The sequence below is a fragment of the Balaenoptera musculus genome, chromosome 19 (genome assembly GCF_009873245.2).
Source record: "Balaenoptera musculus isolate JJ_BM4_2016_0621 chromosome 19, mBalMus1.pri.v3, whole genome shotgun sequence".
NCBI classification, from domain to species: domain Eukaryota; kingdom Metazoa; phylum Chordata; class Mammalia; order Artiodactyla; family Balaenopteridae; genus Balaenoptera; species Balaenoptera musculus.
The window spans coordinates 60,660,568-60,675,495 of NC_045803.1; the positions used below are offsets into that span (position 1 = coordinate 60,660,568).

At 54.1% G+C, this 14,928-nt stretch overlaps 1 protein-coding gene across 1 annotated transcript in view; it reads left to right on the top strand.

The window, feature by feature from the left end:
* Positions 1-14,928, top strand: part of LOC118885608 (AFG3-like protein 1) — a 32,095-nt gene that overhangs the window by 2,655 nt on the left and 14,512 nt on the right. Inside the window, 11 exon segments of the mRNA XM_036834413.1 lie at positions 842-929; positions 5,356-5,450; positions 5,864-6,013; positions 8,348-8,413; positions 9,004-9,128; positions 9,599-9,755; positions 9,757-9,870; positions 11,870-12,007; positions 12,218-12,358; positions 13,683-13,791; positions 14,435-14,560. Of these exon segments, the coding sequence (XP_036690308.1) occupies positions 842-929; positions 5,356-5,450; positions 5,864-6,013; positions 8,348-8,413; positions 9,004-9,128; positions 9,599-9,755; positions 9,757-9,870; positions 11,870-12,007; positions 12,218-12,358; positions 13,683-13,791; positions 14,435-14,560 (1,309 nt within the window).

A 14,928-nucleotide genomic window follows, 5' to 3' on the forward strand; every position in this document is an offset into this window, starting at 1 on the left:
TTACTTTTTAGTGCTCTGTGGCCTTTGATAGGGATGTGTGAATAATTTGGCTTATGAGCAAATTAATAATCATTAGGGAATGAGTTTGCTTTGGGGAATAGCCTGCCTCACTGTGAAAGATGGCACGACTGAAATAACACAAGTGTCGTCACCTGCGGATCCAGTTTCATTGTAACAAAATATTGGGAACAATCCAAATCTTTGGTTAGGTTGGGGTTTTTTTGAATACAGTTAGTACTAGGTTACTGAGTGTGCTTAGAGCTTGTTTTTTAGTATGGTGGCTTTTATTGTGCTCGTTTTTGCTGTAATGGCTTTTGACCTGTGATAGTGAAAAACCGAAATTGTCTCTAGTTCTGTCCTTAATTGATGTTAAGTATTGTTAGCAGCTTACGGTAAAAACTGTTGTTTTCCTCTCTGAGAACTATGGAAAATACAACGTCTAGGAAAACGTTTGCTTTCCTGACAAAAACACTAACCTGTGGCTGATCAAAGATAAATCATAATATTCTTTGGTTTTTAAATTTCATATGATTTTAATGTTAGAATAATGTTTGTTTTTGAGGCTGTAAACATTTCAGTGACTAAAATTGCCTGAGGCAGGAAGTGATTAGTTTTGTTTTGTTTTTTTTTTGACAGCTGTAGCTCTAAAAATTCTTCATGTATCTCTGCTTTGCATTCAGTTTCTTCTCCTGTTTGAATCATATTTTTAATGAGATAAAGCAGATAAAGGCCTCAGGTTTACACCCCAGCCCAAATCCTGGTCCCTTTGAGCCTGTTACTGCCACTGTGAGAAGATGCCCCATCAGATTGCAGAGGAAGCTAATTCTCTTTCCCATTTCAGTGCCTCCAGGGAATCCGCTTTCAGCAGTTGGCTCTGTGGAAGAGACAGACGTCAGTTTCCCAGTGGCTGTGTTCAAAACCACCCAAAGGTACCTGTCTTTCTCCTACCATCGTTGGCAGCATAAGGTCACAGGAACCGAGGCGAGTGTGGCTTCCTTGGTGTCCTGCATCATGGAGAGTGGGGACAGGGTGCATGATGGCTCAGGAGGCCCGGACCTCTCGTTTTCTAGCTTCCGTATTCAGTCACGCTTAGCTCTCCCCATTTCTGGGTCACCTGCCGCCACGTCTTTACAGTTTTGATAGATCAGTGTAGGTGGTGAAAGAGAAACTCTTCCAGAAGGAAGTTGCTGCTGGGTGAATCTTTGGGGATGCATGGGAACAAACCTTTGTTTCTGCACATCTGAGGGCCAAGCTGAGCCTCACGTTTGGAAAGCAGAACAGAGACCTCATGTAGAGTGCAGTTAGTTTGGGGCACGTGTAGCCCCGAGGGCGGGCGGTGGGCTGTGCTCAGCGCTTCTCGGGAGACCCTGTGTGGAGGCTTGCAGTGCGGAGCGGAGGGCACTTAGGACGCGGAGGCGCACGCTGGTCTCGCCAAGCTGAGGTCAGGAGGAAAACCCGCTTCTCCCGTACTCTTCCTCTCCTGGGTTGACAGTGTGGCTGCTTTTGTGAGTGTGGTGTGCGCACCTCATCATTTTGTCCCAGTGGGTTTGAGAAGTTCTTTAAGAAGAGTAGAAGAAACACAGACTTAGAAAACCAACAGCTGCAAAAAAAAAAGAAAAACCAAACAAAATGGTAAAGGGGACATCTGACAAATCAGACTGTCAAAATTTTACGTTTGAGAATTTTTTAATTCTTTAATTAAGTTAACTATTTTTGGCCACCCATGCAGCATGTGGGATCCTAGTTCCCCGACCAGGGATTGAACCCATGCCCCCTGCAGCGGAAGCGCAGCGTCCTAACCACTGGACCGCCAGGGAAGTCCCCACTGGAGAATTTTTTTTTTTTTTTTTTTTTTTTTTTATAGCTACTTTATTTATTTATTTATTTATTTATTTTTGGCTGTGTTGGGTCTTCGGTTCGTGCGAGGGCTTTCTCTAGTTACGGCAAGTGGGGGCCACTCTTCATCGCGGTGCGGGGACCGCTCTTCATCGCGGTGCGCGGGTCTCTCACTATCGCGGCCCCTCCCGTTGCGGGGCACAGGCTCCAGACGCGCAGGCTCAGTAGTTGTGGCTCACGGGCCTAGCCGCTCCGCGGCATGTGGGATCTTCCCAGACCAGGGCTCGAACCCGTGTCCCCTGCATTGGCAGGCAGATTCTCAACCACTGCGCCACCAGGGAAGCCCTTTTTTTTTTTTTTAATTTTTATTTATTTATTCATTTATGGCTGCGTTGGGTCTTCGTTTCTGTGCAAGGGCTTTCTCTAGTTGCGGCGAGTGGGGGCCACTCTTCATCGCGGTGCGCGAGCCTCTCACTATCGCGGCTTCTCTTGTTGCGGAGCACAGGGTCCAGACGCGCAGACTCAGTAATTGTGGCTCACGGGCCCAGTTGCTCCGTGGCATGTGGGATCCTCCCAGACCAGGGCTCGAACCCGTGTCCCCTGCATTGGCAGGCGGATTCTCAACAACTGCGCCACCAGGGAAGCCCCCCACTGGAGAATTTTTAAAGCGTTCATTAATGTTGAGTTAGTCTGGGGAGGTGAGCAGCAGGGGGCCCGTGCGTGGGTGGTCCTGGTATTTCCTTCCCTTCACTTGTCTGTGGACGTGGCCTCACTCCCTCCCTTTGTCTTCGGGGCTCAGCACCTCCACAGCTTGTGTGGATCTGAAGCCTCGACAGATCTGTTTGTGAAGTTATAGCGTAGTTTGGTGATGTGGGTGGGTGAAGTGAATATTCAGCGGTGTGTTTCTCCTGGGAAATGTCTCCTGCTTGGGTAGCCAGGAGCAAGAAGTGGAACGAGGCCCATAAAAGCTCATTGGGAGGAGTGCTTACATGATTCGCTACAAACGTAAGACTTCTTTGAAGACTCGTGTTTTGTCCTTAATGTTTATGCAAATCTTCACTCTATCTTATAATGTGTTTGGCCCTTCCTGGGGTCATTCTGGCCTTCGGGCTTCCATGGCTTTGAGTTGGGGTTGCTGCAGTGGTGCCGTGTACGTCATGGGGCAGCTCGGGCTTTTATCCTGGAACTTGGATGAATGTTGTGCTCAGGCCCTGCATCTGCTGTTGTTGACTGGCTGTGGATGGATTGCCTAGCGGAGAAAGTGATTTTTGTCTCAAGTCTCTGTCTGCCCACCTTTTCTTTCTTTCTTTTTTTTTTTTTAACATCTTTATTGGAGTATAATTGATTTTATTTTATTTTATTTTTTATTATTTATTTATTTATTTATTTTTTATAACATCTTTGCCCACCTTTTCTTTACTCAGGGGAATGATTTTTTTTTTTTAATATTTATTTATTTAGCTCTGCTGAGTCTTAGTTGCGGCACGCGGGATCTTCATCGCCGTGTGCGGGATCTTTTTTAGTTGTGGCACTCGGGCTCCTTACTTGCGGCATGCGAGCGCTTAGTTGTGGCATGTGGGATCTAGTTCCCTGACCAGGGATCGAACCTGGGACCCCTGCATTGGGAGCGTGGAGACTTAGCCACTGGACCACCAGGGAAGTCCCAGGGAAATGATTTTTGTTTGAGTTTTGGGTTAGTTTCCTAAGTTCTGATGGAAAAACACATTCCTGTGTGTGTTCTCCACTTTCAGCTCTTTACTTCTGGTTTCCCCATCAAACGATTCTGCAACAGCTCAGCTCAGTTCTGACACTCTACCTGGAGTTGGCATCAGATTCCGCCCACGGGTTAAGGGCTCAGTCCTGAAATCCGCCCCCCAACACCCACTTCAGACGCCAATCACAAATCCAGGTTGTCACCTGCGCTTCTGACCAACTGGTTGTAAGTCAGAGGTTCCCGTGACCCCCTTCTCTGGTCCAGTTAATTTGCCAGAGTGGTTCACGGAACTCAGGAAACTGATTTACTTACTGGACGGCTGGTTTATTATGAAGGACGTTATAAGTGAACAGCCAGACGGAGAGATACACAGGGCGAGGTTGGGAAGGGTCCCGGGGGCAGTGCGGGGTGCACCCCTGTCCAGCGTGTGGACGGGTTCCTGTCCGCCAACGTGGAAGCTCTCTGAACCCGGCCCTTTCGGGTTTTGTGGAGGTTCTGTTGCACGGGCAGTGTTGATTAAATCACTGGTGATGGATGCAAGCTACAGAGGTCGTGGGGCGGGGGAGCTGCAAGTTCCAGCCCTCCAGGCCCCTGGACCCAGCCCCCATCCTTGGGGGCTTCCCAGAAGTCATCTCATTAACGCGAACTCTGATGTGGTGAAAGTGAAAGGGGCTTACTGTGGACAGCAGAAGGTCTTCTTTCTTCTCACTTAAGAAATTATGAGGGTTTGGGGGGCTCCTTCCGGGAAGACCAAATGTATATTTCCCATTAAAAAGCACATATCGCACAGGCCAAACAAAGGTAAATATCTGTCAGACGCCACGATAGCAATTATTTGCCTTTGTCTTATGTTCTTTCCCCTTGTCGTTTTTGTGTACGCTAAAATGCTTTCTGGATATTTTAATTGGAGGTGTAGTTGATTTAGTTACATGGGGAGAGGAGGGTTTTTCCTTGGATGTGCCCAGCTTTCCAGGACCGCTCAAGCCTCCTGACCCTTAGATTGCACTAGGAGGTAATGGGGCCTTTAGAGCACAGATGGGCATGTCCTGAGTAAGACCCATCCCCCCCAGTACACAGTTGGCATCTGACGGAAGGGTGGGGGGCTCCGGGGGTACTTATGGGGCTGGACTGGTGTAATTTCAACTGTTCCTGCTTCACACGTGCACGCTACAGGAGGAGGCTTGGGGACTGGACCAGTCGTCTAGTCTGTGGGCCACAAGTGTTCTGAGGGGAGGGGGTCGTGTCTGAGAGTTGGTGGCATGAGTGCCAGCCTGTCTCATCAGTTATTTAAAAGTAACCCCTCCTGGGGAATTCCCTGGTGGTGCAGTGGTTAGGACTCCGCGCTTTCACTGCCAAGGGGCCCGGGTTTGGGGAGGTGAGATCCTGAAAGCCGAGAGGCTCAGCCTCCCTCCAAAAAAAAACAAAAAAAAAAAAACTGGTGGTGCTAGGTGACAACTCACACGTGGGTACAGTCACTCATGATTTCAAAGAGTGTGAGAAACTGTTTTAAAATTTCCTTCTTTTCTGGAAACGTGTGGGGTTGGCGTGGGCCCGCAGCCCCCACCACCTGGGCCATGCCCTGATCCCAGGAGGGCACGGCAAGTTCTCCTGCCGCCCTTCGGAAGGGCACACCGCCACGTTTCAGCTCTGCCCCTTGCCGCCCCAGCCGCTTCCCTTCCGCTCCAGGAGGCACCCGTTCTGGGAACATTGTATGTTGGAAAGCATTTTCCTATTCTCTGAATCCTCCTTCCCTGGACAGTTAGATATGATTGTTTTCTGAGGTCAGAGTTTGTGTTTTCCCTTAGGAACTAGTGAACCAAAGGACGCTGGTCCTGGAGCGGATGGAGAGAAGAGAGGAGGAAAGCGGTATGACCTTGCCTGGTGGAAGCGGTTGCAGAAGGTTTGTGTGTGTCTGAGGACCAGACCCAGATGGGCTGTCACTTTTCTGAGGCAGTAGTCACTGCAGGCTCGGGCTTCGGACAGCTTTTCTGCTTGTGTTGCAAAGATTCTAAGCAGTGGATTTAATTTCTAAAACCGCGGAGATTTCCATCTGAATTTTTAAAGACCCAGAGAAGCGATCGCCTCAGGGATGCTGCCTGCTTCTCCTGGGTGGCCCAGGGAGCTGCAGCGCTGCTGTGGTCTCAGCCGCGGGCAGTGGGTGGGTTTGGCCTTGCACGTGGAGGCCGCAGGGAGCGGGGTCAGGAGGGAGGGTCTGGGCGACCTCTCCCGCGTCTGTGAAAGGAAATGGCCATTTTCATGTAAGAACCACCCTCATTTAACTGTAACATGTGTCTGTGTTCTATTTTTCCACAGGGAGAGGTCCCCTGGGATGACAAGGATTTCCGCAGTCTGGCTGTTCCGGGGTCAGGTGTTGCTGTGGGATTTCTCTACTTCTGTTTCCGAGATCCTGGGAAGGAAATCACCTGGAAGCACTTCGTGCAGTATTACCTGGCGAGAGGTCTGGTGAGGGACTCACACACTGCCTGCCCGGGGAGAAGGTGGCCGGTCAGCCTCGGGGTGCAGACGCATGCGGCTTTCCTTTCGCCAGTGACTGCGCCGCCGCACGCCCACGCCCGTGCTCGCCGGGCGGACGTCTCTTTAACATCACGGCCTGACTCGTCTTGCGTTAGCTTTGGCTTCTGAGACTTGGTTCTGTTTGTTTATCTTTACACTTCATTCTCGAATCTGATTGAGAGCTTTCCTCCTCTCAGGGCGCCCCTGCCCTGCTGGCTCGCACCAGCAGAGTCCCCCCGGCTTGTCCTGCGGGGTGCTCAGGCTGGAGTGTAGACTTCCCCAAGCACGGAGGCCTTGCTTCCCCGTTGCCCTAAACAGCGCACGGTTAAGGTCGGGCTTTCCCCCTGTGTGGTGAGGTCCATAAGGAGCTCTTGTTTTCCACCAGGTCTGCGGCTGGGGCCTGTGTTGGCCTCTGTCCTCAGAGAGGCCGGTGGCGATGCTGCCTGTGTAGTGGGGGAAGGCTGCTGCGGCCCCTCTCGGCCGAGGACCTGCCCCTGTAGGCGTGGCGCGGGCGGGGTGAGGGTGCGGTGAGACCAGCCTCCTGGGCCTGCACTGGGGACAGGTTCCAGACTTTCCTCGAGGTCTGACGTGGCTTACGGAGACACGGTTGTTCCAAAACGGCCTGGAACACGTAAGGGCGACGTGTTCCCTCCCCAGCCCACCTGACGCAGCCCTGCGCTCAGCTCCTGCAGCGCCTGGGGGGGCCCGACTCTCGCCTGGCTCAGTTAGACGAGGACCAGATCCCGCTCACTTGGGGGAACTTTCACGTCAGCTGGGAGAGTCCAGCACGTGAACACGAGGGCTGCATCCTCTCCCAGCCCCACCTGAGTTGTCTGAGGAGATGCCCTGATAATACCTTCAGGTGTCACAGAAACAAGTCATCTTAGGCACGGAGATCCCTGGCCTGGAACAGATGTTCTTTTGTGAAGGGGTTGTTTGGGAACAAAAAACTACAATATTCCAAAACCTCGGTAGCAGTCTTCGGTTTTTTGGGGGATTTTTTTTTTTTTTTAAATAAATGTATGTACATTTTGTTTCTTTTTTTAATAGATATATATATATATTTATTTATTTGGTTGCGCCGGGTTTTAGTTGTGGCACATGGGCTCCTTAATTGCAGCACATGGGCTCTTTAGTTGTGGCATGTGAACTCTTAGTTGCGGCATGTATGTGGGATCTAGTTCCCTGACCAGGGATCGAACTTGGGCCCCCTGCACTGGGAGCGCAGAGTCTTAACCACTGGACCACCAGGGAAGTCCCAGTAATCTTCATTTTAAAACAGCATTGTTTTTTTTCCTGATTACAAATGTAATACATGCTTGCTGCAAAAAAATTTGGGGAAATAAATAAAAGTATAAAGAAAGAAATCGCCGTCTGCTAACCCAGGCTGGCCTTTTTTTGTGATCCTCCTGGCCGGTCTGAAAGTGGAGCTGCTCACTCTTCTACACCCTCTGTCTGACTGTCCCGTTGCACACTCCGGCAGCGGTGCACTGCGCTGGGGGAAGCGTGACGGGTCAGCTGGGCAGGGGTCCCGCGGGGCAGGGAGGACGCGCCCTGCCTTCGCCTGCATGAACCTGAGAGCTGGCGGGGCCCGGCTGGCTGGGGCTCCGCGTGTTGGCGGAGAAGCCAGGGCGGGCAGTCACCTGGAGTCCTGTCTGCCGTGGTTCCAGCTGTGTTACAGGCGTGTGCAGGAGTCGGGTGGTGGTGAGGTTCCACACTCGGGGTCGTGTCCTCGCCGTGCAGTCCTGAGTCTTCCCGCTGTTTCCAGGAGGAGCTGTGTTGTTTCCAGTGGTTGTGGTGGTGTGGGCAGCAGGCCGTGTCTGAAGCTCCCCAGAGGGTGCGTGCCTTCGGGGCAGCGGGCTGTTCAGGCGACAGCAGCTAGCAGGCCTTGGGGCTGCACTTTCATTCTCATCGGCACCGTTTTCTCGTGGTGCCTGCTGTCCGACCAGGGATTGAACCTGGAAAGCCCAGAATCCTAACCACTAGGCCACCAGGGAACCTCCCTCCTCTGGGAGTTTTAAGCCAGTTTGGAGGCTTAGTGCTCAGATGTGCCACATCTTAATCCCTCTTCTTGCATTGGTTCCTGTTTATTAAAATAATCCCAGGCTAAAACTGTCCATGTTAGTAGGAAACAAAACCAAGACCTGTCCTGCGGAGTGTGAGCTGCCGTCGGACAGAGGCGCAGCCCGTGTGTGTGAGGCTCGTCCGAGGAAGAGGCCCAGGGTTGCTGCGCCGTGTCCTGCCTGGGACCCCAGCTGTGCTGACTTGTCGTCTCTTTTCTAGGTGGACCGGCTGGAAGTCGTGAACAGACAGTTTGTGCGTGTTATTCCTGCCCCTGCGACGTCTGAGGTGAGGGCTGGGCTCAAGGCCGGTGTCCCAGACGTAGGTTTTGGTTTTGGTTTTAGCATAAGGTGTAGTTTTCTGGGAATTCCCTCGTGGTCCAGTGGTTAGGACTCCGAACTCTCACTGCCAAGGGCGCAGGTTCAGTCCCTGGTCAGGGAACTAAGATCCCGCAAGCCTCGCGGCCAAAAAAAAAAAAAAAAAAAAAAAAAATGTAGTTTTCTGTTTTTTTAGAGAAATGCCTTCCCTGGTTTCACTTTCCAGCACCCACCTGTGCTCGTTTGTTTTGGTGACACGACAGGAACAGTCTTCCGAGTAGCACAGGACCCTCATAAAGCTGTAACTGTGCTTCAGTTTTGCCAAGTAACACGTGACAGCTGCCAGCTGAGATCTGGAAGGGGGAAGAATAAAATGACAGAGGAAGGCGATGTCAGCTGTCGATGGGCATTTATACTTCGACCTCAAACCTAAGCCTGTGGTTTGGGGCCAGGACAGGTGGCCTGTCAGAGCTGCTCGGGGCTTTGCTGGGAGAGGCTCTGGGGAGGGGCAGCGGCTGTGGGGGGCACCCCCTACAGCGCCTGGCGCCTTGGTCTCGACAGAAGTTCGTGTGGTTCAACATCGGCAGCGTGGACACCTTCGAGCGCAAGCTGGAGACCGCCCACTGGCAGCTGGGCATCGAGCTCGCGGAGCAGACGGCCGTGGTCTACACCACCGAGAGCGACGGGTGAGCGGGCGCAGCTGGGCCCGGGACTGGCCACGCAGCGCTTCCTGCTGAACCCACTTAGGCGTGTTACAGGCGTTCTCCGACAGTCACAGTGTCTGAGGTGGAAGATAAATTTGTTAGCTCTGTTTTTATTGAGGAAAGAATTGATCGGGGAAATGTTTAGCTAGGCAGCCTGAGGACTGTGTGCAGTGGGCCGGGAAGGGCTCAGCTGCGGGGAGGCCTTGCTGGGTCTGGAGGGGTTCTGAGGGAGGGGCCGCAGCTGCCTTGCCCGCCCCACAGGTGAAATCGGGCAGGTAGATGTGCGTGGATGGGGGAAGCTGCATATACAGGTTGGCACGTTCAAAAACAAACTGTTCCCTTTTGTGTAGCAAAACCAAGTTCTGGAGCCGTCCACTGTTCATGGCCTGGAGGCAGTGTTTCTGGCCTGTCTCTCAAGGGAATGTGACAGATGGTTTTCTTGGACTTTCTAGGTCTTTCTTGCGAAGCCTGGTGCCCACCTTTCTCCTGATCGGAATCCTCCTCTATGTCGCGAGGAGGGGCCCGATGGGGGCTGGGCGTGGCAGGCGAGGAGGGGGCCTCTTCACCGTTGGCGAGACCACGGCCAAGATCATGAAGAACAACATCGGCGGTGCGCTTTGCAGACGTGGTTGGTTGCGAAGAAGCCAAGTTGGAGATCGTGGAGTTTGTGAATTTCCTGAAGAATCCCAAGCAGTATCAGGACCTCGGGGCCAAAATTCCAAAGGTACTGATGTGAGAAAGCATGGTGATGGTCTGAGCTTCGCCCTGGTTCACTGTGGACAGAGCTGGGACGGTGTAGCTTTTGGTAATGCTTCTGTGTATTATTAGATCACAGCGGGGAGGGGAAATCTCATTTGCGGAGTAGAAGAGTGAAAATCTTCTTATCTGATTAGCTGTTTTAAACTATAAAACTGGAATCATAGGGACAGCGCACGCCCACCTGGAGTGTGTTTATTTCACCTTCAAGCACAAACATACGTCTTTGTTGGTGTGGTGTCTCGTTTAGAGCACAGGCCTTCCTTTGAGTTTGGCCCCAGTGATCAAATTCTCTGTTAAATATCCTGCACAAAGCACTTAACGTCTATAGTTTTGTTTCTTTAAAATGAACTGAGAATGTAGAAGCAATCTGAGTGCAGAATCCTGTATTTTTGACTGTTTCTTACTCTTTCAGTTTTCTATCCATTCAATTTGACAGCATTTTTCTTTAACAGTTTGCCTTTATTACTTTATTAGCTAAAGCCTTCAACTTTGTTTTTGAAGAAACAACTTTCTTTACCATTACTTGTTATCAAAGTATATAATAAAAACAAGTACATGGAATTCCCTGGCGGTCTAGTGGTTAGGACTTGGGGCTTTCCTTGCCGTGGCCCGGGTTCAATCCCTGGTTGGGAAACTAAGATTCTGCAAGCTGCATAGCGTGGCCAAAAAAAAAAAAAAGAAAAAACCATCAAGTACAACTCTCGTAAATGGGTCTGGGATCAGATGCAGCTGCCTCTCGGGAAGCCCACGACCCAGTAGTGGGGCAGGTGTGCGGTGTGGGCGCAGGTTGGGGTGCCGTGCAGAGGAAGTGGAGCTACGGTGATTCTGGCCGCTCCGTCTACCTGCGGGTGCCTCTGGGTGTCGACCTTCTGAGGGCCCGGCCGAAGCTGTGAGTCCTTTTCCCAGAAAGGTTTGCGTCTCACGTAGAACAGATTCACAGGTCCCTCGCGGCATCCCTGGGCCCTGGACCAGGCTACGAGCTCTCGGGTGGATAGCGCTCACCGCGCTGACCTTCCTGGTGGCCCCGTGCTTCCCCCAGAGTGCCCTGAACAACAGGAGAGCGTGACTGACCGCTGGGGCTTTGTGGGCAGGAGGTTTGTGCTTCTGTTTGACCACCTGGTGAGAGCTGGCTGGAAAGCCGGCTGTGGGGGGCACAGAAGGCGCCCTGGGTCCCAAGGCCCCTGCCTTGAGGAGACCCTCTGTGAATCCACATCCACATTCACGGGGACGTGGGGCCCTGACGCCTTGTGGTTTTGAGTTTTGTGGCTCCCTCCTCCCTCCCTTTATGTATTTTGTTTTTGTCCTTAAAGACTTAAAAAAACAACCTTAGAGTCTCCTTTGAAATAAGTAGGTATTAACCCACACCCTCAACTAGAAATGGAGGAATATGAGCCCCGTTTAAATCTCTCCTCGATTTTCAGGCATAATGGTGACCCCGAAAGGAACACCGAGGTGTGTTTCTGGGGCGTGAATTGTGAATTTAAACCTTAAGTCAGCGTAGAAACAGGCAGGTTGTCGATCAGGAAGCACAGGTGCCAGTGGCCACACCCAGGTGCCGCCTTCACGGCTGCCGGTGGACCCGCTGGACAGAGTCACGTGACCAGGTCTGGGGCGTGGGCTCTTGTTCGTCCTGGTGTGAGTTGGTGTGTTTTCACAGGGCCGTTTGGCAAAGGCCGTTAAACGTCAGACCGCGAGATCCAGCGAGCCCTGCCCTGGGAGCGTTGCCTGAAGAAATAACCTGCTCGGCTGGACTGGGGGTGTGGGGGGCTTTCCCGTGTCTGCAGCGTTTGAACATTTCGTGGTGAACGTGCGTTCATTTTACAAGCAGAAAGTAATCACACCGAAAGCAATCCTCAGCCGACCTGCGTGGAGCAGGCCTAGAAAACGCCTGTTCAGTAGAACGTGACTTTCTCCTCGGCTCCATCTGTGCCCTTTCAGAACCAGCCATTGTCTTTCTGTTTCAGGGAGCCATGCTCACTGGTCCTCCTGGTACCGGCAAAACGATTCTCGCCAAGGCGACTGCAGGGGAGGCCAGTGTGCCCTTCATCACCGTGAATGGGTCCGAGTTCCTGGAAATGTTTGTCGGTGTCGGTCCAGCTCGGGTAGGGGGATGCGCCCTTGCCCTTGCCCCGGGCTTCGTGTGGGGCCCTGGCAACAGGCGCAGAGCACAGATGGGCAGGGGGACCCGGGCGGGCAGGCAGAGCAGCTGAGATGGGAGTCGAGTTCCAGAGGCGAGGGCTCAGCTTGGTGAGCTCTTTAGTCCTGTGATGGTACCAGTGACAAAGCAGACCCTGCGTGGACTCCTGTTTCAGGTTCGTGACGTGTTTGCAATGGCCCGAAAAAATGCTCCCTGCATCTTGTTCATTGACGAGATGGACGCGATCGGCCGTGGGCACCTTGGGGGCCAGAGCGAGCAGGAGAACACCCTGAACCAGTTGCTCGTGGAGATGGACGGGGCGGCCGCGCGACTGTACCCCAGGCCTTCGTCTGTGCCGGACCTCCCCGGGCGAGAGCCCCTGCTTGCTCTGTTTTCAGGAAGGCTGTTCTCGGCACACACGGTGGAGGGAGCTGCCCTCAGAGCTCAGCGCAGGACGGGGCCGACGCCCAGGCTCCTTCCACGCTGGCATCTGACTTGGACCGCCTCCTGCCCAGAACCCCTCTCCGCTCTCCCTCTGGGGACCACTGCTCGGGGAGGTCCCAGCTCAGCGTGACAGCCCGGCAGCCCTGCTGAAGCTTCGCGGGAAGCGTCTAGGCGTTCTTACTAGTTTCCAAATTTGGAGAAGCTTCTGGAGAAGCGACCTTTGGCAGGTCTTGTCCTCGCTTTGGCTTTGGAGCTGTGCTGGGGTCCCCGACACGACCCCGGGTTTGGTGACTCGCCTTGTTTAGGACTCCGTGTTTAGTTGGATTCAGGAGCACGGTTGAGTGCAGTGGCAGCACGCAGCGGAATCACAGGGAGCCTGGCGGCTAGGGAAGCCGGCCGCAGCCTCTGGAGCCCTGGACTGGCAGTATGCAGCTGCTTGCCTGGCAGCGGGCTGGGCGACGCTCGGGAATGGGGTTTCCGCTGGGGGCTGGTCACGTGGCAGCCCCTGCCCCGCACGTGCCACGATCCCAGCCTCCCAGGAGGAAGGCAGGGGCTTCGCGGAAACCACACGTCTGCACGCACAGCTGAGGCGCAGGGAGCCCCTCTCATCAGGGGGCGGTCCTGAATCCCAGGTCCCAGAGGCGGCCGAGGGCCCCCGCGAGCAGGCCTTTCTGCGGGTGAGGGCTGGGTGAGCTCAGGCCCTCGCCGCCCCGCCTGCCTTCCGGTCTGGCTCCCTGAGCCCAGCAAGCCGTCCAGGGCCTGGGTGGAGGGAGGTCTCCACAGCGGCCCAGGGCCCCGGCGGTGGCGGCTCTGCCCGGCCCCTGCAGCTCGCCGCGTGGTGTCAGAGGCTGGCCGTAATAGACCGGTAATGAATTAGGATGGGCGTCCGTGGCCTGAGGAAGGTCTGCACGTGCGCCTCAGTCAGAGCCGTGGGGGCCGCGGGGCCCAGAGCCGCTGGTTGCTTCCTGAGGCGGGTCAGAGCACAAAGTGGGGCGTGAGTGTCCGCCCCACTCGGAGTGGCCTGTGCAGTGGGCTGCGGGCCAGCAGGAGAAGCAGGCCCAGCCTCGGGCTGCCGGGGTGGGCGGCAGGGGTCCTGGGAAGATGGGGCCAGCTGCGCAGGGGAGGAGCCCTGGGAAGCGGAGAGACTCCTGCTGCCTGGGCCCGCTCCTTGGCCTCACCTGCTTCTCTCCTGTCCAGGGTTCAGCTCTACCACGAACGTCATGGTGCTGGCCGGCACCAGCCGCCCCGACATCCTCGACCCAGCCCTGACGCGGCCTGGCCGGTTCGGCCGTCAGGTTTACGTTGGCGCGTGTGCTGGTCGCCTGGGTGCTGAGACGTGGCTCTCCCCTCCTTTGGGTTGAAAGTTTGGTTAGATCTTTAGCTGTGTATTTGGAGGAGATTTTGATCGGGGTCCTAAAGCCGTGAATACAGTGTTGTGAAACGGTGGAGGTGCGTGGGTGCCCCTCACTTTGGGAAGAACAGGTGTGCTTGGGGCTGGGAGACGGTCACTGCAGTCCATGCAGGTGGGAGCGAGGTGACAGACTTGGATCCTTCAGCTTTTATTTTTTGTGCGCCGTTAACAAAAATTCAGAGGGCGGTTAGCGAGAGAAGCATTCACCCTGGCCCTTTCCACTGGTGAGGAGATCCTGGGAATTTAGGACTTGAGTCCTGCACGGACCCCATGCTACCAGGGCAGCCAGACTTTTGCTTGTGGTTGGGTCCCTGTCCTGGGATGGATTTGCGTGGACCAGAGGCTCCACGGTCAGGAAGTTCTTTGATGTGTTGAAGAGCTGAACGTACGTGACCTGTGGGTCGTTTCTGCCACGGGGAGCTCCCTGGCCCAGGTCGGACAGCCGAGTGTGCAGCACAGACATGCAGGGGAGGGCCCTTGCAGTGAAGTGGCTGCAGGTGACCCCACCCTGGCCCTCAGTGCCTCTCTCTCTGTTAGCCCCCCCTGACATCAAAGGCAGGTCGTCCATCTTCAGGGTCCACCTGCGTCCACTCAAGTTGGACGAGAGCCTCAGCGAGGACGCCCTGGCGAGGAAGCTTGCGGCCCTCACTCCAGGCTTCACAGGTGAGTGTGGCCAGGTGGGCCGTGCGGGTCTGGCCGTGTCGTCGGTGGGTGGTGTCTCGTTGTGCCATTGGTCCTGGCATGTGCTACCCTTGTCTTTGGAACTTTTGAGTCTGATGGACATATCGGAGGCCTCAGAGATGATTAGCCCCAAGGCTGGCTTGTGCCTGTTTGAACTCCTCCCACCCCGGGAACACAGTGCAGTGACGCCTCGTCCCCTTGGCATGCTGCCCATCGAAGAGGTCATGGCTCAGCACTTCCCAAATTGGATGACAGACCTGAGTCTACACGTCCAAGAAGTTGAATAAACTGCAAGTAGGGATAAACCCAGAGACGTCCACACTGAGATACAGTGTAATCCACGTTGGTCA